Genomic DNA, 25901 nt, shown 5'->3' on the forward strand with positions numbered 1-25901 from the left:
TGCTGCTTGCAAAGTGACCTTGGGTGAGTTGGTAACTTCTGAGTTTGAGTTTCTAAATCCATAAAATCCACCCTGTTCAGAGGCTGTCTGGGAGGATCCCGTGAGATCTGTCATGCAGGAGACCTAGCCCTATATAGTAGGTGTGGATGCAGTAGCTCTATTGTATACCTTCCTTCTGAGAGCCTTTAACTGGAGGAAACTAAACACACCAGAAGCTTTTCCTAACCACGTAGTCATCATATTTTAATAGAAGTCTATTAATCATCCCTTCTGTATTCGGTGAAGGCCGGGGGATGCCACTGAATCAGATACAGTCACTCTTTTTGAAGTTCTCAACTGAGGGTGGGGGATTGGGGCCTCTGGACACCTGGATGAGAAAGAGGAGGGTCTGGGAGGGTGGGGTATTGGGTGGAAGGGGGTGTGATCAACCTGCGGCTCCTGAGAGGCCTGATGTTAGGGTACACTTCTCTCACTGTGCTCCGTCATGCTCCAGAGACTCTTTTCTTCGCTGTTAGAACCCCAGAGAGTAACCAGGGTCACAAATTCAGGAGTGATTCAGATGGGCAGTGGGGATGGGTGAGGCGCCTGGGCACAGGCCTGAGGGAGCAGTGCGGCTGTGGTGGGTCGGAGTGGCCCACCTCACTAAGGGGGCAGTGTTCCAGAGGTCCACGCCAGGCACTGCTGTGGGGGGATGGGGGCCTTTGTGGCCACACCTTCCAGTTTCTCAGAAGGAGCTAAATAGCTCGATTTTTTATGTGAAATTTTCCAGTATTCAAAAATAGGCAACAAACTGGGTTTAAAAACACCTGAGACTGTGCGGGGCAAGACAGACCAGTCTGTGGGCAGTCAGTTTGCCGTGTGTGATCTAAACCCAGGACGGTCCTCTGAGAGATGAGGAAACGGAGCACCAGCAATTTGCTACGTGCCCAAGCTCAACTGAAAAGTAGTGGCAGAACCCAGGCTAGAGCCCCATGTCTCCCCTTGGGTCAGTGTTTTTGTAGTGCACAGCTGATCCTGTAGCAGTTTTTCTGCCTCAGAAATACCACCAGAACGGTTCTGGAAAGAAAGTCCAAGAGGAACCTCTCCTGGGCCAGTTTCAGACACTGTCTCAGAGATGCACTTTGTCATCATTCTGTATTGAGCTTGTTTGCTTCCTTAGTCCATACGCTCTGGGAACTGACCTTACTCAGGGCTTGTGTTTCAAAGTTGAGGAGAGATGAAAACGGCTTTAAAGGCCATGGCATTTCCAGGCCTGCATCAGCTTTAAAGCACTGGCTTTACATACTTGATGTTTGACCATATATCTCTTAAGTCTGCTTCTGTTTAGCATCTGCCAACTGTAGTTACCCTTCCAAAAATCAGTTTATAGTTTACTAGGCCACAACTGCTCATGTCTTCAGAATCCTAGCTCACATATCATCCTGCACTGTTCGTGGGCCACTTATTATAAAGTGGACATCATGTAATTCATTCTTTAACTACTGATTTCTACTGGGTTGTAGACTAGTGTCTTTTGTATCTGTAAAACCAGAAGGCAGTAGCTCAAAGACCCAGCGGAGGTGTTCTGAGCAGTTAGGTCAGGACCCTGTTTTGATACTGAAGGAAGAGTTTTGGAAGACTCTGAATTGTGGTGGGAACATGAACTCTGGAACCTTGCTGCCAGAGTGTAAGTCCCCACTCTGCCATTTTCTAGATTGGTGTACCGGGTATGTGCTATTTAGTCTCACTGTGTCCCAGTTTCCTCCTCTGCTAAGTGGGGAAAATAGTGTCCACGGTACAGGGGGAGTGGGAGGCTCTTGTGCAGCCCCTAGAATCAGGCCTGCCTGCTAAGTCTCTGTGAACAATGATTTGTATTTAGGGATGAGCAAAGATGCCACTTAGGTTATAAATTGACTGCCTACAAAAGCCATCAAACATTTACTGTGTGAAATGTGCCAGATGATGTTAAATCTAAAAGGACTAGATTTTCAGTTATTCCTGATTAGTTATTTTTTTTCTAGCATATGTTTCTGAATGATCATGTTTTCCAGAATGTAAAACAAGTGTCTTTCCTTTGTTTTCTGTAGACAGCTCTAGCCCTGGCCATTGCTCAAGAGCTGGGCAGTAAGGTCCCTTTCTGCCCAATGGTGGGGAGTGAAGTTTACTCTACAGAGATCAAGAAGACAGAAGTGCTGATGGAGAACTTCCGCAGGGCCATTGGTGAGTGTCACATTCAGGGGAGGGGCTGTTCTCACTTGCCCAGCACATGAAGCCTCCGGTGTGAAGTGCCTTTATGACTCACATTTGTTGCGCTGCTGTTTTTCTTTTGGCACCATCAGCGTTATCTTTGCAAACAAAACTAAAACAGCTTTTCTAACAGAAGTGCTTTAGCAATCAGCAGATGTGAGCCCTAGGTGCTGGGATTTGTTGCCTGACAAAGCAGGTGGGGCCATAGAGTGACTTCTTAAAAACAAGTTGGCTTCCTGGAAACCTTATTATGCTTTAGACATGATTGTCCACTGGAAATGTTCTGGACTAAAGCCAGAATGCCCTTGGGTCCTGGATGTTGCACCAGAAGAACATAGCCTGTGGGGGAGTGAGGGCACCATGTGGGGCCTCACAGGCTGTGAGGCTTGCAGGGCCTGGAGCTGCCACACTGAGAGCTCGTGTGCTGTGTGTCTAACTCACAGACAGGCCCTACATTGATTATAACCTTAATCATCCCCCAAGAGGAAGGGCTCAGTCTTCATTTTTGCATCTGAGGAAACAGGCTCAGAAAGTTAAATAACTTGTCTACTGTGCCAGGTAGTAAGCAGCAGAGCTCTGGTTTGAACCTGCATCTGCCTGAGTCTGGAGCCTACACTCTGAAGATTTACTGGAGGAGAAAATGGCCTCCCTCCTTCTCACCTCTTGCCAGCCTGGACTTCCGGGGCAGTCTCCTGGCCCCATTCTGCCAGCGGGGCTCTGGGAGAATCCCTGTGTCCCTCACATGTACTTGCAGAAATAGCTTATTCCTTTTAAGATTTTAACAAATCCTTGATGAGTCTGGGCACATGTGAGTCTCTTGATGGGATGGAATTGCTGAGTCATTTGTCAGAGTGCCCACACCGTTTTCTAACAGCTTTGTGGTCAAAACAACTAAGTATTCCTCAGAAAGAAATTTACTAGAAAACTTCTAGGAAACTACAAAAGTTTAAAAGAGAATGGATTCATCTAGTCCCAAATTCTTGCCTCTAGACTGCTAAAGTCTAGGTTAGGGAAGGCCATGCAGGGTTAGAGGAAAGGCTTTGCAGGGCCTCAGGCTATGGTGAGGGCTTTGGATTTTGCTGGGTGTCAGTGGAAGGCTGAGAAGGGGGGGTACAGGCAGGAAGACCACGAGTAAGACTGGGGCCTGGGCCAAGGTGGCAATAGAGGTGAGAAGGAAGCAGTTGAATTCTGGATCTAGTTGAATGGTAGAGCTGACAGGACTTCCCAAGGATGAGATATGGGGGCTGAAAGAAAGAGGAGGGGAGGTGGTTCCCAGGTCTGTGATCTGGGGTGATAGGAAGGTACGGGAAGGAGCAGATGGAGTGTTATTAAGTGCCTGCCGTGGGTCTAGTAAGCAGTGTGTTCTTTGTAGCCCCTGTTCCTGGCACACATGGGTGCTCTGGATGAGAGAGGAGGGTGGGCTTTAAAGCAGATGAGAAACGAAAGCCTTTAGCTGAAGAGAGTCCTGCGTCTGTAGTGGTAGACACCCTGTGTTTTAGAATAGAGTTTGAGTTGTATTTGGAAATTGGGAGGTGTCCTATAAAATCCTTCTTTTTGGCTTCTTGAGAGAAGTTCTCACTCCCCGCAGGCACCCTGCGACCCAGAGCCAGCGTGTGCCCCACCCAGCCTTGGCCTCTGTGAGCACTGCTCTGTCTAAGCAGGTTGCCTGCCAGTTGCCTGCAAGCACTGGAGTCTGGGGCTTTGTCTAATCAGAGAGGTTGTCAGTCATCTCTGTAGCTGAGTTGTGTTACTTTGAATATGGAGTTTTTTAAACTGCAGACTATTTCTTACTGGAAATGTATTTTACCATGAAACACTGGATTTTGGTGTGTGCCTGTTTTATTTATTTATTTTAAAATTTTATTTTATTTACAAAATTTTTTTATTAAGGTATGATTGATATACACTCTTATGAAGGTTTCACATGAAAAAACAATGTGGTTACTACATTTACCCATATTATCAAGTCTCCTCCCATACCCCAACGCAGTCTCTGTTCATCAGTGCAGCAAGATGCCACAGATCCACTATGTGCCTTCTCTGTGATACACTGTTCTCTCCGTGACCCCCCACACCATGTGTACTAAACATAATACCCCTCAGTCCCCTCCTCTCTCCCTCCCCACCCGCCCTCCCCCACCCCTCCCGTTTAGTAACCACTAGTTCATTCTTGGAGTCTCTGAATCTGCTGCTATTTTGTTCCTTCAGTTTTGCCTCATTGTTATATACTCCACAAATGAGGGAAATCATTTGGCATTTGTCTTTCTCCGCCTGGGTGTGCACCTATTTTAAACTGAAATGTAACATACATCTAGAAAAGTATATAAATCATGACTATAGTTTAGCAATTAAATATGAAATGATGCTTATGCAGTCAGCACTCAGCTGTAGGTACCCAGTGCGACAGTAACGTGGATGCCCCCCACATCCTGCCTCGTCGCGGCCCCACCTAGCCCAAGCAGCCCCACGGAGTGCGAGAGCTGTGGGGCTGTGGTTTCTGGGCTCACCCTCAGCCTTTCCGCCCCTGTGTGTATCCCAAGGCAGTGTGGCTGGATTTTGCCCTTCAGCCATGTGTCTTCCTTCTTCAGCAAAGTTCACATTTATAAGGTTCAGCCAGTATTACTACACCTAGCGCTCTCTTTGGATTTTTACATAGTATCTGGAGTAGCAGTGGAAATAGCTCACATTACAGGACCCTCCCCAGAGTTTAAAATCTTCCTGAGTACTTAAAAAAATTTGATGGACATGTGCTGAAGATTTGAGCTCATAATTAATAAATAAATAGATAATATTAATAAGATAACAGTAAGATATTATAACTGGTTCAGATATCTGTGTACTTTTGAAATGCATTTTTATTTATTTAAAAAGTAATTTTCTGACATTAAATCTGCATGTAAGTCTTCTATGTTTAGGTGGCTTAAACTTAACTTAAATGCTTTAAAATGTGGAAAAATAGAGGTAAATTTCCTAGGAATCTGTTCTGTGGCTGACCAATTTCAAGTGGAGGGGGAATGCAGTTCCTTTGATGGCAGCAAGGTGCAGAGAAATTTCCTGATCCTGCCACAGAATAAAAAGGCAGGCCATTGACTCTCTTCAAAAAGGAACTCTGCCGTCTTCCTCTGCCTTTGAATTCCTGTGAAGTTGGCAGAGGGGGTGGGGAGGAAGCGGTAAGCTGACCAGGAATGAAAAACGAGGAGTCTGTGCTGTTTCCTTGCCATGATGAAGGTCGCTGTCAGGGGTTTAGAAACCTGAGAAGCAGATGAAACCTGTGTCATTTGTGTTGTGGTTGCCAGAGATAGCGCTGCCCGGCCCCTCTCCTGGCTAACAGCCGACCTCATTGTCCACCAGCCCTGTCCCCTACCCGCCTGTCCGCGCAGGACAACTGCTGAACAAATCCAGGGACTAGTGAGAGATGGGCATACCTTTCTTCCCCCACTCGAGGAATTTCATGTCCCTGTCATCTAACAGCAAATATAGTATAGCATTCCATTTGAAGGAATTCATCTCTGTGGGATACAAAAGTTTTGATTTAAAAAAAAATTCATTTTAAAACTACAGAACTTTCCAAGTATGTCACCATCTTCTGCTGTATGCATGTTTGGAAAAGTTTTGTCTTGATGTTCAGAGACTAAGAATTTGGAAAGGCAAAAATGGAGTGTACCCTCTCTTTTGGGGCTATTCCAAAACTTGCATTTGTAGGCTGTCAGATTGAATGAAGGTAGAGTAAAACTTGTCCTGAACTTTACCATCTGACAGAGGCTTTGTCCTGTTCGGATTTATGGGGAAAGAGGCAACCAGTCCACTGATAAGATAATGAACACATTTAAAAGTGGCAAGTGACTGAGAGTGTCTGACACACTGGAAGTGTTCCTCTGTGCTGTTGGGACATTTCCATATCAGAACAGAGGTGGCTTGGTGGGGAGGACACCAAAACGGCGTCAGGGCTTCCTGCCTCCAGAAGGAGCCTGGGTCTCTGCACTGGGAGCACAAGAGAGTGCTTCAGTCATTCTCCAGATGAGTGTTTCTCTGGCTGTGCACTGGGATCGTCTGAGGAGCTTTTAGCTGACAGTGATGGCAGGATCCCAGACCCCAACATGCAGAGGTAAATGGTCTGAGTATGGCCAGGGCGTGAGGAATTGCAGGAGTGTCAGGTGCTGCAAATGGATGAGAACCATGGCTGTAGATGCCAGCGAGGTTTAGAGCAGTGTTTCCTAAACATAAGCCATCAGTGTTCTTCCTTCACCAAATCCCATGTGAATTATTCACTGAAATCTTTCTTTTGAAAATGACTTGGCAATTTTGTGTATACATACAGAGAAGTGCACAGAACATAAATGTATAGCTTGGTACATTATCATAAATTGAAAATCCACTGGATGAGCACCCAGTCAAGAAAGAGAGCATCACTGATACCTGGAAGTTCCCTTCATGTCCCTCCCCAATTGCCATCCTTCCTTCCTTTCCTAAATTAATGACTGTCTTGATTCTAAAATACGGTGTAGGTACGCCTGGTTTTGAACCTCAGATACCTACAGTCATGTGTGTGTTCTTCCGTGTTTGGCTTCTTTCCCACACTGTTACATTTGTGAGATTCATCTGTATTTAGCCCTGCCTCTTGCTGATTGCTCTGTGGTATTCTGCCATCTGAGTAAAGCACAACTGAATGATCTCTTCCACTGTTGGTAGACACTGGAGTGTTCCAGGGCTTGTTAGGAACAGTGTGGCTGTGACCATTATCGGCTGTGGCGCTTGGGGTACACGTGCAGCCATGCAGGTCTACACCTATTAACTGAATTGCAGGGTCATAGGATAGTCATATCAGGTCAACTTAGGCAAGAATACGATGTTGTTCCTAAAGTATTGATTCCAGTTCACATTCCTGCCAGCATAAGAACTTCCTGTTCTGCATCCTCGCCAGCCCAAGGTATTGTCAGTCTTCGTAATTTTAGTGGTTCTGGAGGTTGCAGCCAAGTATTTCTTTCTTTTCCTTTTTCTTTGTAACTTTGTTTTGGAAAATTTCAAATGTACAAATAGTAGACAAGTGGTATAATAACCATCTCCCGTTGTCCCACCATCAGGCATCAACTCAGTTAATCTTGATTGTTTTGTAGCCCCCATTTGTCCCTCAGATTATGTTGAAGTTCATTGCAGACCTTTTTTTATTTATAAATATTTTAGTATGCATTTTGGGAAGATAAGGATATGTGTCTTGGGCAAAATGTGTAGTAGATGGAGACGAGGATCACACCCCAGGGCAGGCAGAAGGAAATGGTGAGGTATGACACATGTTTACTGGAAGGGGAAAGGACTGAGCAGGTATGGGGGAGATGGTTGTCTGGGAGCTGGGCCCCTGTGCTGTGGAAGATTAGAACTTCAGTCCAGGGTCTAGCACAAAAGAGGAAAGGGCCCTTTGCTTCACCTCTTGGGGCTGACTTCTCCTGTGTGAAATGGAAAGCACGCTCACCCTGGCTGCATCACAGGGCCAGTCACATAGATGTGATGGCACCTCCTGTTGTCCTCACTCCTCAGTGCAGATCACGCAAGGCTGAGCCCAGAGCCCTCTGTAGACTGGCTGCCTGGGCAGGCAAAGAGGCCAGTGTAGTCAGAGGCTTGTAGTTTACTCCTCTTGGTGTGGCCTGTCAACCTTCCCTAAATTGAGGAACCCCTTCTGTACATATCATCAACTAGTCTGGCCCAATGATGTTTCCCTGCTCACCTTTGAATTGATGGCAGGAACAGTGATTTAGAGTGGCTTTTTTGTTGATGTTAACAGAATTCTTAGAAAATAGATTACTAGCTATTCTCTTACCTGTGGCTTGGCTGTTTTGGAGAAAGCCATTTGTATCCCTGGACCTAGACTTCGGGAACTTGGGAGAGAGAGGTTGTGCGTGTATGGAGAGAGAGAGAGAGGAGAGAGAGGGGGGTGGGGGGGAGAGACTTGTGTATGTTTTCAGAGAAGCTGTGTTCAGTAGTGTGCATTCAGTAGTGTGCATTTATCTTCCTGTTTTAAGAAAACCTTCAGTCACTAATGATTATCATTGCTTTGTTAGAAAAACCCAATTTCTTTTTTCTCATTTTATGTAAATGTTACGGAACATAATATATATACATACAGAAAAGAGCAAAAATCATAAGTCTATAGCTCTGTGAGTTTTCATAAGGTCAACACCCAAATCAAGAAACAGACCTTACTCCAGAAACAGTCCTAACTCCAGAAGCTCTAGTCTCTCCTCCCTGTCACCCTACACCAGTGACAGAGCCATGCCTGTATTACAAGAAAGGTTTGACCCAGACTAGGTCTGGGATTTAGTGATGAGGTCGGGGGCATCACACGGCAGCCCCTTTAGAGAGCTGGGGCTTTGCGTGGGATGTGCGGAAGTATCTGCAGGCAGATTTCTTGGGCACTGGACCCTCTGCCTGATGGCAGCTGCTCTCCCTCACATGATGTCCTGCACTCATCCCTTCATGTGTGCAGCTGTTGACCATCTGGCAGAGGGCTGGTTAGGTCTGCAAGTCAGGGCAGTCCTGTGTGCAGGGCTGGGGCAGGTGCAGGTTGCCCTGGGAGTGATCCAGAGGGTGAGGAGGAGGGGTGTGTGGGGCAAGCTTTTCAGAAAGGATGAGTCTTGACCTGAGAGTTGGCCAGGAGCAGTTGGTGAAGCCAAGAAGGAAGAAGGGTGCTTGAGCAGCAAGAACACTGTATATGTGGGTGATGTGTAGAGTAAGGGAAGACATATACCATCACATATAATATTCTAATCTAAAAACTGAATGCTTTATTATGGTGGGTGGGTTTGCTTCAGACATGATTACAGCCTGGGAGAACTTGCAGGCAGCCTGCCACACTAGTGACTGACACCTGGATGTTTCTTCCCGCGATGCTCAGGGAGGGCCAGCCAGAGGCCCGGAACACCTGGCAGGGTCAGGCAGTATCCCTTGCTGTTGGCATGGACCTCGTTCATGTACCTTGCTCCGGCCTGACAGCATCAGGAGAGGGGTGTATGAGTTATTCCATTGGTTTAAATAATTTCCTTAGAGCCCCTTAAGCAGAAAACAAGGGCACTTTTAGTTGCTGCTCTAGTGGAGTAGACTAGTTCGGGTTCAGACCTTGATTCGAGGCTAACGCTCAACTTCACTCCTTGAAGGTGTAGCACGTGTCTGAAGCAGTTTTGGGAATTAGAGCTTGTCTGTCTAGTTCTAGATTAGAACCTAGAAAGTCTCTTTGAAAAGTTGACATGAAATTGTTTCTCTGCATCCTACATAGCAACTCCAGTGTACATGTGTTTGTTTGTATTTCTGTTAGAATGACACCCTTGAATGTGTATTAAGAAGGTTGACGTGTCAGTTCTTGTGACATGGAAGTTTTGTTGCTAAAAAAGGCTATAAAGCTCTAAGAGACACAGAGAGGATGTGAGAGAGAACTCTGCTTCCCAGGACTCATCTGCCATGTCTTCCAGGCCTGCGGATAAAGGAGACCAAGGAAGTTTATGAAGGTGAAGTCACAGAGCTGACTCCCTGTGAGACGGAGAACCCCATGGGGGGATATGGCAAAACCATTAGCCACGTCATCATAGGACTCAAAACCGCCAAAGGAACCAAGCAATTGAAAGTGAGTACATATCTGTGGGCTCTTTTCTCTTGCTTCAGCACCACATGACCTGGGGCAGGGGTTGTAACCTGTCTGCTTCCAGTTTCCCCATCTGTGCTCTGGGTGATGATGTGTCTGTCACAGGGCCATCTAAAGATGTCGTGTGTATGAAGAGGTGCTGGCCACAGGCTAGTGCATAGGACTCCGTGAGGATGGCTCTTACTTTTCTTACCTACCCCAAGGACATAAGGACACTGTGTATATTAACATGGGAGTTGTGTGTTAGTTGAATCTGCCCCCTGCCATCCTGTGTCTCAGGGGCCCAGGCCCTGGGCCTCTCTCTGAAGCGGGGCATTCATTCTTCAGACATCAGCTCCCGCGTGCACAGAAAGCAGCGGCACTGAGTGATCTGCTGAGAGCTGAGTAACGGATGGGGGGTAGGGGGCTTTCCGAGGGGCCAAACAGAATCCTGATGGCAGTTTTGGGTGTGTCAGAGCCTAGACACCAGTAGCGGCTTCAGAGGTTGGTTCTGCTCAGGCCAGGGTTGTGTGGAGGGGCCATAGTGGTGGCAGCCTGGCAGGTCCCAGATGAGCTTCTTCAGACGCCATCCTGCCACCTGGAGGATGCAGCTTCAGGGGCGCCGCCTCAGGGAGGAGCATGGGCTTAGGAGTCGGACAGAGCGCGGGGACAACCCGGCTCTGCTGCTGACTGCAGTGTGGCCTTTGCAAGGGACTGAAGCTCTGATCAGTAGTTTCTCTATCTGTCAAGTGGGAATGATTGCCTGTGTCTCAAGGAGTGCTTATTAGCATGAAGTTGTAGCTGTGGGTACAGCACCCCATTACCGGAGAAGTGGTAGACATTGATGTTATTGTGAGAGCCTTTAGTTAGAGGGTTGATCTGGCTTGTAGGCTTTGCCTTATTATTATCAATGGTAAGTACCATTATCATCATAGTTCTCAGGCCTGGGCCAAGTGCTTCAGCAAATACTTCATCTCTTGTCATTTATAACTTCCCATATGTATGTTTGTGCAGGTATATAATTTCCTCATTTCACAGACAAAGGAACTGAGGCACAAAGAGGTTAAGCAGCTATGCTAGGATCATACAGCCACTTACATAACAGAGTGTTGTACATAACTAACTGTTACGCTGTTTGTGCTCCAACTTGCTGTGTGACCTTTGGGAGTTCATTGAGCTCTCTGGTCCTTCGTTTGCCTCTTGTGGTAGATTGACCATATAATTTCTCTATCTTTGCTCCCCTCTGCTATTTTATGGTTCTTTGATTCTGTGAGGTGGTTTCTTGGTCACTGCTTTATGGAGATCGTAAAAATGTCACTTCTTCAAAGGGCCATTCTTCTTTTTCCTAACAGAGTTTCCATCTCAGGAGCTTGCCTCTGCAAATATCTCTTTTAACCCTCCCCTCTTCTTTCCCATTCTGTATTAATTAGATTTCTTAGTAGGATCTGCCACCTTTCCAGTAATTACATCTTCAGTCAATTCATTTGGGAAATTAACTGATCTTAAAAGGCTTGAGGTTAAAAAAACTGTACCCTCCAATATAGTATAGATAAAATAAGGCCTGCTGTTTAAATTACAGCTACCCATGAGGGTGATTTGCACAGTTTCTTTAAGAAAATACCGTAAGGGGGAAGGTGAAATTTTTTCTTTCAAAATGAGGACATCTAGCTACTTTGAGCATGTGTACAGAATTATTTGGATAGATGAAGCTCAAACACTTGGTGTGTCTGTAAGTGTGGAGGAGAATACCATACTTGCCATCATTATCAGTGCGTCCCCATCCAGGCCCTGTGTTAGGGGCTTACCAATCATGTCCCTCACAGTCATGGCTGCGCCCCCCAAGGTGACTGGGCCCCCACCCTGCCAGTGAGGCTGAGCCCCAGGTCTGTTCCTCTGGTTGCTGTTTGTGACAGCTTTATTGAGATACCATTTTAAACGACATTCACCCATTTTAAGTGTACAACTCAAGCTTTAATCTATTTACAGACTTGTACAGCCAGAACCACAACCCAGTTTCAGAGCATTTCCCTCTCCTCCCAAGGAACCTCATTCCCACTTACACTAGCTCCCCTGTTGCACCCACAGCCCCTGGCAGCTGCTAATTTACTTCCTGTTTCTATGTGCTTGCCTTCTCTGAACATTTCGTATAAATGAATCATACAATGTGTATTTTTTTGTGTTTGGCTTCTTTCTGAGTCTGAGCTCTGGGTTTTTATTCTTTAATTTTGTTTGAGACAAAACCCAAGTTTTTTTCACATTATATAATGTGAAACTTAACCAAAACTGTGCTCCTCGAAGTTTAACCAAGAGAAAACTTACTTGTAAATACTGATTTCCTTAAAAAAGATGCTGTCCTAGATTATTGATCACCAAAGGTAGCCTAAATCTGGATGATCCAGAGAGAAGCAGTAGCTCCCAAAAGGTGCCACTTCCCCTTCCTGGAGGTATAAGCAGGCAGGCCCAAGGGAGCAAACACCGGGATTTGAATCAGAAGGCCTGGGGAAGATCCTGCTTTCTGTTTCCTTTTGAATATTTCACCTTTATGATCACATCTGGCTTGTCGTTAGATAGATGAGGAAACTTCGGCTCACAGAGCCTTATCCACAATCACAGGCACACAGAATGCCGGCCACGAAGAGTAAGCAGTTTCTGGCAGGCACTTCGGTTGCAGAAAGTTCCAGCGCCACCTGAGGCAAGCAGAGCGAAGGATTGAAGCAAGGACAGCAACCTCAAAAGGAGGTTTTAGGCCAGTGGTCCCATGGGCACCGTAGGCCACACCTAAAAGCAGTCAGAGCCATATTTGCCAGTTAGCAATCTCAGGAGTAAAGGAAAGGGAAGCATGAGTCTCCTCTCATGCCCCTCTCCTGACCTTCCTATGCCCGCTGTCCTGGTCTCTGTAGGACACCCACAGACCCACAGCCAGTCCCACACATCCTAACACGCATGCATGCACACACATGCAGATACTTTCTCCATATAGTCCTTAGCTACCTCAGATCTCTTATGGGAAGGTACTGTACAGTATGTCAGAAATAAATATTGTATGTGTTACACGTCTTTGATTCTCATTGTTTTGTTTTACTATTTTAAGCTGGACCCCAGTATTTTTGAAAGTTTGCAGAAAGAGCGAGTAGAGGCTGGCGATGTGATTTACATTGAAGCCAACAGTGGGGCCGTGAAGGTACAGCCACCATTTGTTTGCCTGAGGAGACGGGGGTGACAAGCAGGTTGCTTCCTTGGGCAGCTGGGGTGTGTCGGGAGGGGCTGGAGTCTGGTGCCACGTGGATAGGAGGTCAGCAGCTGCCCCTGTATGTTTCCCAAAGTTCTTTTTCCCTTTATTTTCATTCTTTAACCTTCTCATGGTTAAAACAGTTAGTCTGTTAGAAAAATACCTAAACCTGTTTAGAGGGGGAGGACGGGGTGAGAAAGCAAAACAGGTCTGGTCATTTCCAAATTGAAATGTGCAATGCATTTAATCTTCCTTTTATCTCTTTGGTATTTTCTTCCCAAGATATATGCATGTGGAAAGGAATGCTGCGTTAGTTGGCATTCTTTCTGTATCTGATTTTCAGTGTCCTGTACAGTGTTGCTCACTGTTTAATGGATGAGCATAATACTTCATATCGTACAATAAATCACCCACCTACAAAAGAGGCTGAACAGCTCCCTCCGTCTCCAGTTAATCTACTGGATTTGCCCTTTATCAGAAATTGCATACAGTTAAAAGAAAGGCGGGGAGAAAGATTCTTGGGGAAAGTATCAGGTGTTTTTCACCTGGGTTTTTTGGAGCCCAGTGATGAGCAGATAGCTTCTCTCGTGGCAGCAGGGAGTGGGGCATATGTGGAGTTTGTCCAATAGGTTGTCAGGCCTGCCATTGGGAACTGAGACCTTTATCTCACTTAGCCTTGTGCCATTTGGGGACTTGGCAGTGAAAACTCACCAGGCACTCAGGTTTCTCTCTGTCTGCAGAGACAGGGCCGGTGTGATACCTACGCCACAGAATTCGATCTTGAAGCCGAAGAATATGTCCCCTTGCCAAAGGGGGATGTGCACAAGAAGAAAGAAATCATCCAGGATGTGACCTTGCATGACTTGGACGTGGCCAACGCGCGGCCCCAGGTACTTGCCCGACCTGGCACACGAGCCCTATGTGCGCTCCCAGACTCTGGGAATGAATTGTCAGTCTCTCTGCCCTTTCTTAGGGCAGACGGTCCTTTTCTATCTGTAATGTTCAGCAATTAACATCGACATGAGCTCTGAGGGACTCCTTTGTTCCAATTCAAATGCTGGAGTCACAGATGATTTCATGTATATTGTTTCTCTTCCTAGCCAAGCCTTGGCCCTGAGCTAGCCAGCTTGCTCAGAGGCTTCTCTCCAACAGCAGCCTCACGCCTGGGATTCTCTTCTGTGGGTGGGCAGGAGCTTTGAGCACTTGCAGGATTTCAGAAAGCTGTCTGTCCCCTGGCTTAGCAAAACTCCCAGTGTCTTAGCTCTGAGAGGGCACTGGACCTGCCCCTCAAGCCACGTAGCAGATGGCTCCTTAGGCCTTGATTAATGAAATGGGGAGAGTACAGACCCACTGTATGACATCTCTGGGAAATGTGATTTCAAAAACCCAGCTCTTCCTGCTGATGGCCTTTCAGTCTGTTCTCCTCCTCAGTCTAAAAGGGCACCTCTCCATTAGCAGGCACTAGGCTTCCTAAGCTGGAATGTGATCCTTGGGCGTTTTGTCCCTTGGACTCTTGGCCTAAAGATTGCCAAAGAAGCATCTGGGACCAACAGGTCCCCCAGTTGTGGAACGGCTGTCCCCACACAACCTCCTGGGAAAGAGCGCTGGGCTGACTTGGAAGTCAGGTGTTGCATCACTCCAACATCAAGAAGCTCAGCTAGTCACTTTGGTCCCTGGGGGGTTTTTCTGTGATTGAGGGCTCTGATTTTGAATTTGCTCCTCTGTGAAGAGAGTGCGGAAGTTTCTACCTGGCAGGGCTGCTTAGAGGAGCAGACATTATCAGTACTCAGGAAACTTTTGCTACCTTCTGTTGAACATTTAGTGAGCTCCTTGGTGTCCCAGGGCCTGGTAGCCAACAGGTGATCACAAAATGCTGGATAAATGACAGAAGAGCAGCCTCTGCTTACTGACGGTGCTGTGAGGAACTGGCAGGGAAGGCACAGGCCAGTGGTGAGCCTGTTAAGGTCCCTCTGCAGGGCTGGGCTCTCCAGACTGAGCAGCTCCAGGTCAGGAGCTAGGTTTACATGCCTAAGTAGCTGAGTCTAGTGAGAGGAGGCATGGGAACACAATCAGGTGCGGCCTTCCACTTTGACAGTCCATCTGTCCCCAGCGGAGCCAGAGCTGGGGAGGCGCCTAGGGGTCAGATGCCCCCACAGAGGGCCTTTGACCTGAACTTTAGTGGATAACTGGAAGATGCCCAGAGAAGACGGTGCGCTTCCTGGCAGATGGACAAGAATACGCACAAATTTTGAGTCGTGAAGGAGCTTGGGTGTTGAGGGAGGGACTAGAAGTCCCATGTGGCTGGTCAAGGAGTGGGGGCGTGGAGAGATGCGGCTGAGGAGGTGGCAGGGTCAGGTCCCAGCCTGCTTGTCCTTCCCACAGAGGGTTGTGTTTGCTGCTTGCAGGTCAAGGGAAACCTCTGAAAAATTGCTCTGTGTTTAGAAGCTTCTCCCGCATTCCAGGGGAGTGTCCAGGTCTCCACCCCTCAGAACCCCATGTCGAGTTGGCATTGGGAACCCCTGGGATGGGGGTGGCAAGGCCCTAGAAAGCAGGACTGACTGTGGTCCTCTTGTGCAGGGGGGACAAGACATCCTGTCCATGATGGGCCAGCTAATGAAGCCAAAGAAGACAGAAATCACAGGTAAGAGAAACTGCAAGGCTGGGGGGTGGGAAGCAGAGCGGGCGGGCCCTGGGTGCAGGCGGACAGGGGGCTCTGTGAGTGGGTGAGGCTTGCACCTAGGAGTGCCTCAGGGCCAGTTCTGGCTCCCTCTGTTCAGAGCCGGCTCTGTCCTTGGTGTGCGGCCCTGCGTGCCCTCTGGCCCTGCGTGCTAGCACCCCCTCTTGACTGTATTCAGTATCATCCTTGTAGATGGCACGATCACAGTCTCTGGTCCCTTTGAGGCCCTGGAGGTGTGGATCTTGTTGCCCAGCTCTGCAGGGTAGAGCGCAGGAGGCTCCTGCCTTAGTGCCTTGCCTGCCCCACTGCCGACCACCCCACCCCTGGGCGGATGCGGGGCTGCTTCCCTGCACTACCCAGAGCTTGGCAGGAGTGTCGCTGCTCCCTGTGGGCCTTTAGTTTACCTGCCTCCTTCCCAACGGTTATGTCCCACTTTTCCTAATTACCACCTAAAGCTTTGTCCCTGTAAAATATTAAACATTAAAGCATCTGTTTTCTTTTAAAGTTAGCCAGTGGAGTGACCCGAGACCTTTCTGTTAGAGTCACCAAGGGCAATTTCTGTGTCTTGACATGGCTTTGTTCTTCCCTGCCTGTGGCTTTGGTGGAAGATGCATCAAACATTCATGTTCTGTGTCTCTGAGCAGCTCCCTTTTGATGACAGGGCAGGAACTGGGTTTGAAAATGACAGCTGTCACCTTAGGTGGGTGATATACCTTCTGACAGACACACCCTTCGTGGAGCTCTGAGTTTGGACCTTTCCTCAGAACCTTTCATTCCATGAGGTTTCCTTCCAGAGAGGATTCTGAGCACCCTGGTCTTTAATCCAGCATTTGATTGAAAATTAATTAGCCGAAGCTGTGTCACACAGGGCCAAAAGAAAGGGCTATTTACCCAGCGGTGAGCAGGGAAATTTGCATATGAAAACCCATTTCATCCAAGACTCCCTGCCTCTGAGATCCAGCTTGAGGGTGGGGGTCAGGGCGGGGTGATAGAATAAGGCATGGTGGGGAGTGTGACAGACAGGGGAGCACAGGCCTTGTGAAGACGTGCAGAGCATTGTAAAAGCCATTTTCAAAGCAGCAAACATCGTCAGGGGAAGCTGCCAGTTCTATGACTTTTAGGTGTGATTATCCCTATTTTCAGATGAAACTGAAACCTGGAGTGGGGACACCACTTGCCCGGGGTCACTTAGCTTGCGGTAAAAGCAGGCATTAGGCTTGGGTTCAGATGGAATCCGGATGGGGAAAAGAGAAGAGTTGACGGTTTCCCCACCTGGCACTGACCTTGCCTGTCCTCGCCGTCTCCTAGACAAACTCCGAGGGGAGATCAACAAGGTGGTGAACAAATACATTGACCAGGGCGTTGCTGAGCTGGTCCCAGGCGTGCTCTTCGTTGATGAGGTCCACATGCTGGACATTGAGTGCTTCACCTACCTGCACCGGGCCCTAGAGTCTTCTATCGCCCCCATTGTCATCTTCGCATCCAACCGAGGCAACTGTGTCATCAGGTCAGTGGCTGCCGCCGGCCGTGCTGCTTTCCCACCTTCCTCTGGTTGGTCTGTTCCTCTAGGATCACTTGAAATCTGTAACGTCATGAGTCGGGATGAGGATGAAGGGAGTCATGTTCATTTTGAGAGAAACATGCCAGAGTGGTTTGCCTTCAGAGGTGGTTCCCACATCAGCCTCACCCCACCATGGTCACCAAAGGCAATGGCCACCCTGTGCTGAGTGTGGGCCTCCTGCAGGGTCTCTGCAGTCACAGTGATAAGATTTGGTCGTTCAGCTGGAGGGGGCAAAGGTAAGGTCAGATGGGCTGGCCTTGGGCGGGGTTACACACGTCACCTTCTTCTGTCCCCGCTCTAGCTGTGGGAGGTAAGTGTTCTGGCTTCTGTGTCAGACGAGGAAACAGAATGGCGGCATGATTTGCCCCTAGTGATAAAGCGGGGCGGAGAACCCAGGTCTTCCTGATAATGAAACCAGTAACCACATTAGTATTTTCTTTCTATCCCAGACCTTCTTGGAGCCACAGTGGCACCTGCCCCCACTCCCACTGCAAGCCTGCCTTTGGGGAAGGTAGAATGGAAGGTGGGTGCTTACCTGATGCTCCCCTTTCCAGGATGAGCCCATGACTGGGCTGGGGGGCTTTCTTGAGATTCTTTTTCTCCTGAGAACACTGTAGGCCTGCAGGCCCCAGAGAACATGGCATTGCCCCAGCTCTCAACCCTGTGCCAGTATCCCTGCACTTGGTAGTTTCTTTGCTCTTACAGTTTTCTGCGCTCCTATTTGAATGTCAGGGCCTGGTCCCAGCAGTGCTAGGGGCATGAACAGGGTGATGTGGAGCCGTGAGGGGAATAGCCCTGGAGGCAGCAGGGGTGGTAGGAATCTGGAAAGAGACCCTAAGGCCCAAGAGTGTCTCAGCACAGAGCAGAAGCCACACTGAGTTAGAGCCCAGTTTGCTGGTTCACTTAGACTCGCCTCTGAGGGAGAGTCGGTCATCTGCAGGAGTTGAGCTGGCTCTTCATGGAGGTCTGTCTCCACTGAGGTCAGGAAGCTGAGCTGCTGGCTCTGGAGGAGACTACCCTCAGCACCCCTCCACCCGCTGCAGGTGGTTGCTCTTACTGGAAGTAGGATTTGCATGCATAATTCATGTTCATGGGACAGCATCTTGTAGTCACTCTTAGAATCCCTGTAATGCTGCCTTGACCAGATCATCGTCACAGGTGGTGTCTGCAGTCTTGGACAGAAGGCAGCTGTACCAGGTCTAGGCCAGCCGTTGGTGGGAGGAGCTTGGCTACCTGAGCAGCATCTGGAAACCAGGTATGTGCCTGGTGCCTAGTGGGCCTGGCGTCCCTGCTGCTCGGCCCCTGTAGATTTGCCAGACTTTGCTCGCTTTGGTCCGGCGGGGCTTCAGGCCCACAGCCGGTGAGAGGGCTCAGCCTGGACAGATGGCACCCCCTGCTGGGGAGCTGTGCTAACAGGCTCCTCTCCCCACAGTACATATGTGGCTCAGAGGGTGCCAGCAGAGCCTAAGATCTCTTAGGACTCAGAGTACTGTCTCTTAGTCCTGTCCCATCCAGGAAAAAAGTGCATAGGAAGGTGGCTTTAGCCTCAAACTTGCCCAGTAGGAACAAAGCTCTGGGCAGCCTGAAACTTGGGAGACTTGGCTCAGCCCCATCCAGACTCTGGGTGGAGTGCTGCTAGAGGTTGTGGCTCCTCGCTGCTGCCAGACCAGCAGGGTATAGGAGAAGGGGGCACAGGCCATAGGGCCTTAGCTTGGGTATGAAGTTTCCCCCCTTCTAGTTTCCTCTACAAATGAAGGGGCTGGAAGAGATGAACTCATCTCTTGCAAGAATCCCAAAAGGGTTCTTCCAGTTGGGCTTTATGAATCAAATATGAGGGCAGATGATTCTAATATGCTGTAAAAGGAGGCCTGGTTATGTGGTCTGTTCATTCATTCATTCATGCATGCATGCATTTAAGAGACAGTTACAGAATACCTAGAATTTGCAAGGCTTGTGCAAGTGGAGGGGAGGTGCTCAGATGAGCATCTTTATGCAGGCCTGCTGGGATAACCACAGGTGGAACGTATATGTTAGAAGAGGATTTTGGTGCCAGGCCCTAGTGGGAAATCTGTTGTAGTGATACCAATAATTTCAGAATGGTGGTGATCAAATAATAGTGAACAGGGACCGAGGAGCTCTTCCTCTGCACCAGGCACACTGCTGCTCTCAGCTCAACCTAGTGAGGACTTGTGTCCTCACTCAGAGGGGCTGTTGCAGCTCCATCAGGAGGGGGACTGGCCAAGGTCATACAGCTCAGAAGCAAGGCTGTGCTTTGAGTGCAGAACACTGGTTCCAGAGCCTGTTCCCTCAGCAAGATTTGGTTTAGATGTGAGATGAAATTTCTGGAACCTTTGCAGTGCTGGTAATGTCTGACTTGCTCCCCATTGAGGGGAGCTGTTGAATGTTTTTTGCCTCTCAGACCTGTATCTGATCTCTAGAGCTCCAAGGGAAAGGGAGGAGGGTAATACTGGAGGGCTCCCTTCATGCCAGAAACTGTCCAGAGTACTCCCTGTGGGCCATCTCACGGGATGTCAGGGCACCCTGACCTGACGAGCCTGTGAGCAGGTGGACTCTCCCAGACTCATAGGGGAGGTGGCCTGCGGGGCCCTGGGCCTGAGGGCTACCTGGCTCCAAAGCCCCCACCATCCTGTTCCCGTCCAGGGCTTCCCGGAGCTGCCAGTGGGTGAGTAGGGGTGGGGCTTTGACAGTGCCAGTGCAGGTGCAGCCCTGGGAAGAGAATGTGAGCGCCTGACACCAATGAGCAGCTGCCGAAGGGCAAATCGCCCCTAGACCCTACGCACAGAGGCGAGGGGGGCCATTCCCAGAGTGCCCCTGGACCTTAATTTATTTCTCCACATCTCAGGCTCCTGCTGGGAAGTATCACATCCTGGACGGGAGAGGAGGTAAAGCTGCCCTTGCCTTGCCCTCGCTGGCCACCTTGAGAAGTCCTTTCCCCATTCAGGTGGCAACACCCTCAGCTGTTACAGAGCCCCACCCTGATCCCAGCTATAAAAACTGGGAGGTCTTCTTTTCCTGGGGGAGGGGTGGAGCCTTCTGGGCTGCACCACAGCATAAAGACTGAGAAAGGAGTGTGGTCTCAGTTCAGTGCGGCCCTGTGGCAGAGGACGCCCAAGTGGCACTTTAAAGAGAAAAGCTTGATGGGGATAGAATTCACACACCTGCCTGCAGTCTACCCATCTAAACTGTAAGTCACTGGGTTTCAGTATATTCACAAAATTGTGCAGTCATTGCCACTGTCTACTGTAGAACATTTCCGTCACCCCAAAGGTCCTGTACCTAGCAACAGTTACCCTGCCCCCGCCCCGACACCCCTGCCTAATTTGCCCAGCCCCCCTCTCTCAGCCCCTGGCTACCATTCGTCTCCTTCCCGTCTCTGTGCTCTTGCCTCTCCTTGGACAGTCCACGTAAATGGCACCATACACTCTGTGGTCTTTTGTGTCTGGCTTCTTTCACTTAGCATAATGTTTTCAAGGTTCATCCATGTTGTAGCATGTATATGTACTCATGTGTTTCTAAGACTGAATAGTATTTCAAAGTATGGATGCTTTAATAGCACATTAATCCATTCATCAGTTCATGAACATTGGGTTGTTGGGTTGTTTTTACCTTTTGTCTGTCATGAATAATGCTGCTGTGAACATTTGTGTACAACTTTTTATGTAGATATAAGGTTTTATTTTTCTCAGGTATATGCCTAGGAGTGGAATTGTTGGGTTAAATATTAAGTCTTTAACCTTTCAAGGAACGGCAGTTTTCCACAGTGGCTTGCAGCATCCTCAGCAGCAGTGTAAAGGGTTCCGATTCTCTACACCCTCCACAATGCTTGTTACTGTCTTTTGATTGAAGCCATTGTAGTGGATGTGAAGTGGTACCTCCCTGCAGCTTCAGTTTGCATGTCCCCAGTGGTTAGTGATGGTGAGCAGCTCTTCAGGGGCTCATTGGCCATGTGGATGTCTTCCTGGGAGGATTGTCTGTGTGATCCTTTGCCCATTTTTTTATTTGGCTTATCTGTCTTTTTTTGTTGAGTTGGAAGTGTTCTTCATGTATTCTGGACCCTAGGCCCTTGCCAGATATGTGATTTGTAAGTGTGCCCTCCCATTCGGTAGGTTGTCTTTTCAGTTTCTTGGTAGTGTCTTCTGAAGCACAAGTTTTAAATTTTGATGAAGTTCAATTTATCTCTTTTTTCTTTTGTTGTCTGTGTTTTTGGTCTCATAGTTAAGGAATCATTGCCTAATCTAAGGTCACAAAGATTTATACCTATGATTTCTTCTAAGAGTTTTATGGTTTTAGCTCTTACATTTAGGTTTATGATGATTTAATTTTTGTGATCTTCAGTCTTTTGCATGCGGATATCCAATTGTTCCAGGACCATTTGCTCAAAAGACTGTTCTTTCTGCATTGAATTGTCTTAGCAGCCTCATCAAAAATCAAATGGTTTTCTTCTTAGCTCTCATCCTGTGGCCACTGAGCCAGGCTCTGGGGGACTTCCAGGATGGCCCTTCATGTTACTGGGAGAGGTGTTCTTTACTCACTTTCTGTCATCGGAAAAGCTCTGTGCTGTGTTCCTACAGTTGTCAGGGTTCTATGAAGGAGTGGTCAGGCAGTGACTCATAGCCAGGGACATTTTCACTTGTCACGACCTGGGGGTGCTGCTGGCATCTAGTGGATAGAGACTAGGGATGCTTCTCACCACCCTCTCATGCACAGACCAGCCCTGTACAAGAAAATTATTTGGTTTAAAATGTCGAAGTGTTACAGAGGAAAGTATTCACAAAGGAGTCAGCCAGTTTGCATGTGTGGAGGTGTATCTGTAAAATAAATTTCTAGAAGCACCATTAACCTCGTTCCTGCAGATATACTGTATTGGATTCAAAGGAGAATTTTGGCCTCATGACCCCAAACTGTACATCTGGAAGAGGCACACAGCACAGTTGGAACAATTGTTGAGTGGCATAATGGTGAAACCAGTATTAGGCAGGGGCCAAAACCAGAAATGAATTTCTGGATATAAGAATAATTCTGCAGGGTTAGTCCAAATGTAATTATTATTACAGTTTATTGTTAGCAATTTTGTATCTACTATGGCTGTATGCCACCTTGTCAAACAGTGATTGCTCCTCACTGAGAACCTGTCCTGGGGTCCCTACCCTGCACGGGGGCACTGGTGAAGAGGAGCTCCTGTTCCTGCCCACTGAGCAATGTCACAGATTCTTTGGTACCTAGCAGAATAGAATTCCAGGGACTGTTTTTCACTAATATGTTTTCTAAAAGAAACTTTGTCCCTAAGAGCCAAAGCTTGGACAAATTTAAAAAATGTTTGGTCTCTAATTCCTGAAAAATGCTTAGCAGTCTTTAAGCAGACTTAAAAATATTTTTAGTTTTATGGACTCAAAACTATAAGAAATTTACTTAATACATTCTTATAAATTCTGTTCTTTTGCATCTTGTGGAGTGCTCATTTTTCTAGAAACTTTTTTCTTTAGACTTTTTGTATTTGTTATTATGTCTGAATTGAAGACACTTTATCCCGAGTGTTACAGACTTTGGGATATTTTAATATGGCAAAATTGAGATCTTTTTAAAAGATTTCCGAAGAATTCCCAATAGAGTTCTCAGGTAGGACTTAAAAAAAACAAATTTATGGCCTCAAATAAAATTAAATAACTAAAAACTAAATGTAGTTTTTAAAGGTTACTTGGCTTAATGTGAAGATTGCAGGCATACCAAACACTGGGATTTGAATCGTGATAGAATTTAATCTTTAGAAACCTTACTTATTATTTTTAGAAGTATTTGTTGATGGAAAAGATTTTTCTTAAATGTTATCTTAGTATTTGTATCTAATTTTTGTATACTAGATTTAACACTTATTCATTAGTGTTGCCTTTTTTTAAAATTGCTTTTATTGTGGTAAAATGTTTATAACATAGAATTTCCCATTTCAGTTTTTTATACGTGTCCAGTTCACTGGCATTAGTTATATTTATGATTCTGTTAGATCATCCTACCATCCATCTCCAGACCTTTCCCATCACCAAAAACAAACTGTCTTCCCATTAAGCAATAAGTCCCATTTTCCCCTTCCCTCAGCCCCTGCTAACCTCTAATCTACTCTGTCTCTATGAATTTGCCTTTTCTAGGTAGTTCCTATACGTGGAACCTTACAGTATCTGTCCTTTTGTGACTGGCTTCTTTCTCTCAGCATGTTTTCAAGGTTCATCCTGCTGTAGCTGGTGTCAGCACAACATTTTATTCTCACAATTGTAGTGAATAAACAGTCATTTATACTTCAACTGATTGGATAGAATTTCAATAGATAGATTTTTTTTAATGAAGTTATTTTCTAGCATGCTTACTTATATTTGAAATTGAATATTCTTATATGAATAGTTAGATCCAGATGACCTGTCCTTGTTCTCTGTGGTATTGGTGAGTTATGACCAGACTGCAGTCCGGCGTAAGTTTAAGAATGCTGAAAGCTCCCACAGCACACTGGGCTTCCAGACACTGTGGCTGAGGCTCAGTCCCACAGCCACCAGGCCTGCCCAGCATGTGTCCTGTCAGGTGCCGACACCTGCAGACTATTCTTCTTATGACTTGGTTAAGGCCTCAAGAGAAAAATAGGCAAAGGACATGGCTGGGCAGTTCACCAAAAAAAAAAATAACTGATGAATGTAAGGGAAAGCACTCAAATGATTCATTAGAGATCAAGGAAGTACAGATTCAAACAAGGCTGTACCCTTTCTGTTTCTAGACCATTAAAGCATCAAACTATTGAAGAACTAGAATATCTCGTGCCAGCTGTGGTGCACTGAGATCAGATCCATGTGTAGTTAGGATATTCATTCATTCATTCATTCTTTACTCACACAGGTAATGAGGGTTGTGTCAGACACTAAAAGTTGCTGAGAAAATGTTCATGGCCATATGCACAAAATTGTATATCAAAACATTAATAATAGCAATAATTGGAAACTACTCTAACGCCCAGTGATTTGGGTTAAGTGAAATTACTTGATGGGTTATTAAAACTGAAGCAATGTGGGCAAAAGAAAAAAATCTACATATTGGGTATAATTTATAAGAATGCATATATGAACATTTGGAGAATACCTATATGAATATCTTAAAGTGGGATTTTAGGTGCCTTTTTTTTGATCCTCCCAAATTTCCTGTGATACACATTATTTGCTAAAATAATGACGTTGTTTCTGATGCCACATAAATGTCACTTTGTGGTCCTGGCTTTGCCTTGCAGGACGTGAATTAGCTGCTTTGTCATTGTGCGTGCCTCTGCCATGTTTCCAATGTCCCATTTCTGGTCTCAGGGAGGCCTGGGTGATGTGGTAATTCTGGCCCTTGCAGGGGCACTGAGGACATCACCTCTCCTCACGGCATCCCTCTCGACCTTCTGGACCGAGTGATGATCATCCGGACCATGCTGTATACTCCGCAGGAAATGAAACAGGTGAGCCCCTCTCCACCCCACTAGTTTGCTCCCACTGATGTGCTGTAGAAAGGTGTCCGCCTTGTGGGCCTGGCTCCCGCCACCATCCCACCACTTAGCTGCTCGACCGTGTTTTTAATCGCTGTGCCACCAGCCTTCCACCTGCTAGAAATATTCCATGGGTTGTGGCAGTTTGTCGGCAGGACCTTTCTCTTTGGAGCCCTGGGGCCTCCCCTGGACTCTCCCCAGCAGTCCTTCTGCTCCCCTGTGGCCTGTCTTGCCTGGCCCTGCCGGCATGTCTTGTTGACCAGCATCCAGAATTGCCATGGTGATGCACGGAGCCGGAGACGTCCCTCCATACCCGGCATTGAAGCAGTATGGCTCATAGCAGCAACTGTGTGTATTATTGAGGAAATAGTGTCCGTGGCTGGGGGCCTTGTCACCAGATAATGGTCTCTTGCTCTTGGATGGATGTTAGGTTGAAGCCAAGGCACTCACTGAACAGAAGCAGAAGCAAAAGCACAGGAGAGCTGGGCCCTTCCCTATCCTTACTGTGGGACTGGAGCTGCCCACGTCCTGCTGAGAGAGGCAGCCCTGTCCACTGGGAGTCCTTCATGGCTCAGGGACTTGAGCAAGTAGGTGCCCCACAGTGAGCCACAGCCTTCTTCGTTCACCAGCAAAGCTGCTCTCTCCTGTCAAGGTTGTTGTAAGGACTGAGTGAGACGGTGACAGTGACTCAGGGAAGGCGTAGGGCTGGCATGCCTCCCACTGCATCATCATCGTCATCATCATCATCATCATCATCATTATTACTGTTACTGACAGCTTGCAGGGCCTTCACAGACACTCGCTGGGTCCTTGCAGCAGCTCTCAGTGACCAGGGTTAGAGGCCCGGCTGCAGCAAGGATCCCGGTGTCAGAGAATGAGCTGCAGAGGGCAGGCCTCACTCCAAGCCACTTCACCTTTGCAGCCTCCACTCAGCCTGGGAGCACACAGTCCAAGCTCCGGTGGAGTGTTCACTCTGTACCTCCAGAGCCCTGATTCCAGGCCGGCCCAGCCGGGAGGGCCTCCCCTCAGGCCGCCTCGTGTGTTAGCAGAGGTCAGACCACCTTGCATGACATGTGTTGCTTTGTT

At 47.5% G+C, this 25901-nt stretch overlaps 1 protein-coding gene across 1 annotated transcript in view; it reads left to right on the top strand.

Moving 5' to 3' along the window:
* Window positions 1-25901, top strand: part of RUVBL1 (RuvB like AAA ATPase 1) — a 37379-nt gene that overhangs the window by 7994 nt on the left and 3484 nt on the right. The window contains exons 3-9 of the mRNA XM_017678317.3: window positions 2067-2199; window positions 9684-9835; window positions 12924-13013; window positions 13802-13951; window positions 15639-15702; window positions 17047-17245; window positions 24686-24788. Of these exons, the coding sequence (XP_017533806.1) occupies window positions 2067-2199; window positions 9684-9835; window positions 12924-13013; window positions 13802-13951; window positions 15639-15702; window positions 17047-17245; window positions 24686-24788 (891 nt within the window). The remainder of the gene's footprint in view (window positions 1-2066; window positions 2200-9683; window positions 9836-12923; window positions 13014-13801; window positions 13952-15638; window positions 15703-17046; window positions 17246-24685; window positions 24789-25901) is intronic.

The sequence above is a fragment of the Manis javanica genome, chromosome 3, assembly GCF_040802235.1.
Source record: "Manis javanica isolate MJ-LG chromosome 3, MJ_LKY, whole genome shotgun sequence".
NCBI classification, from domain to species: Eukaryota; Metazoa; Chordata; class Mammalia; order Pholidota; family Manidae; genus Manis; species Manis javanica.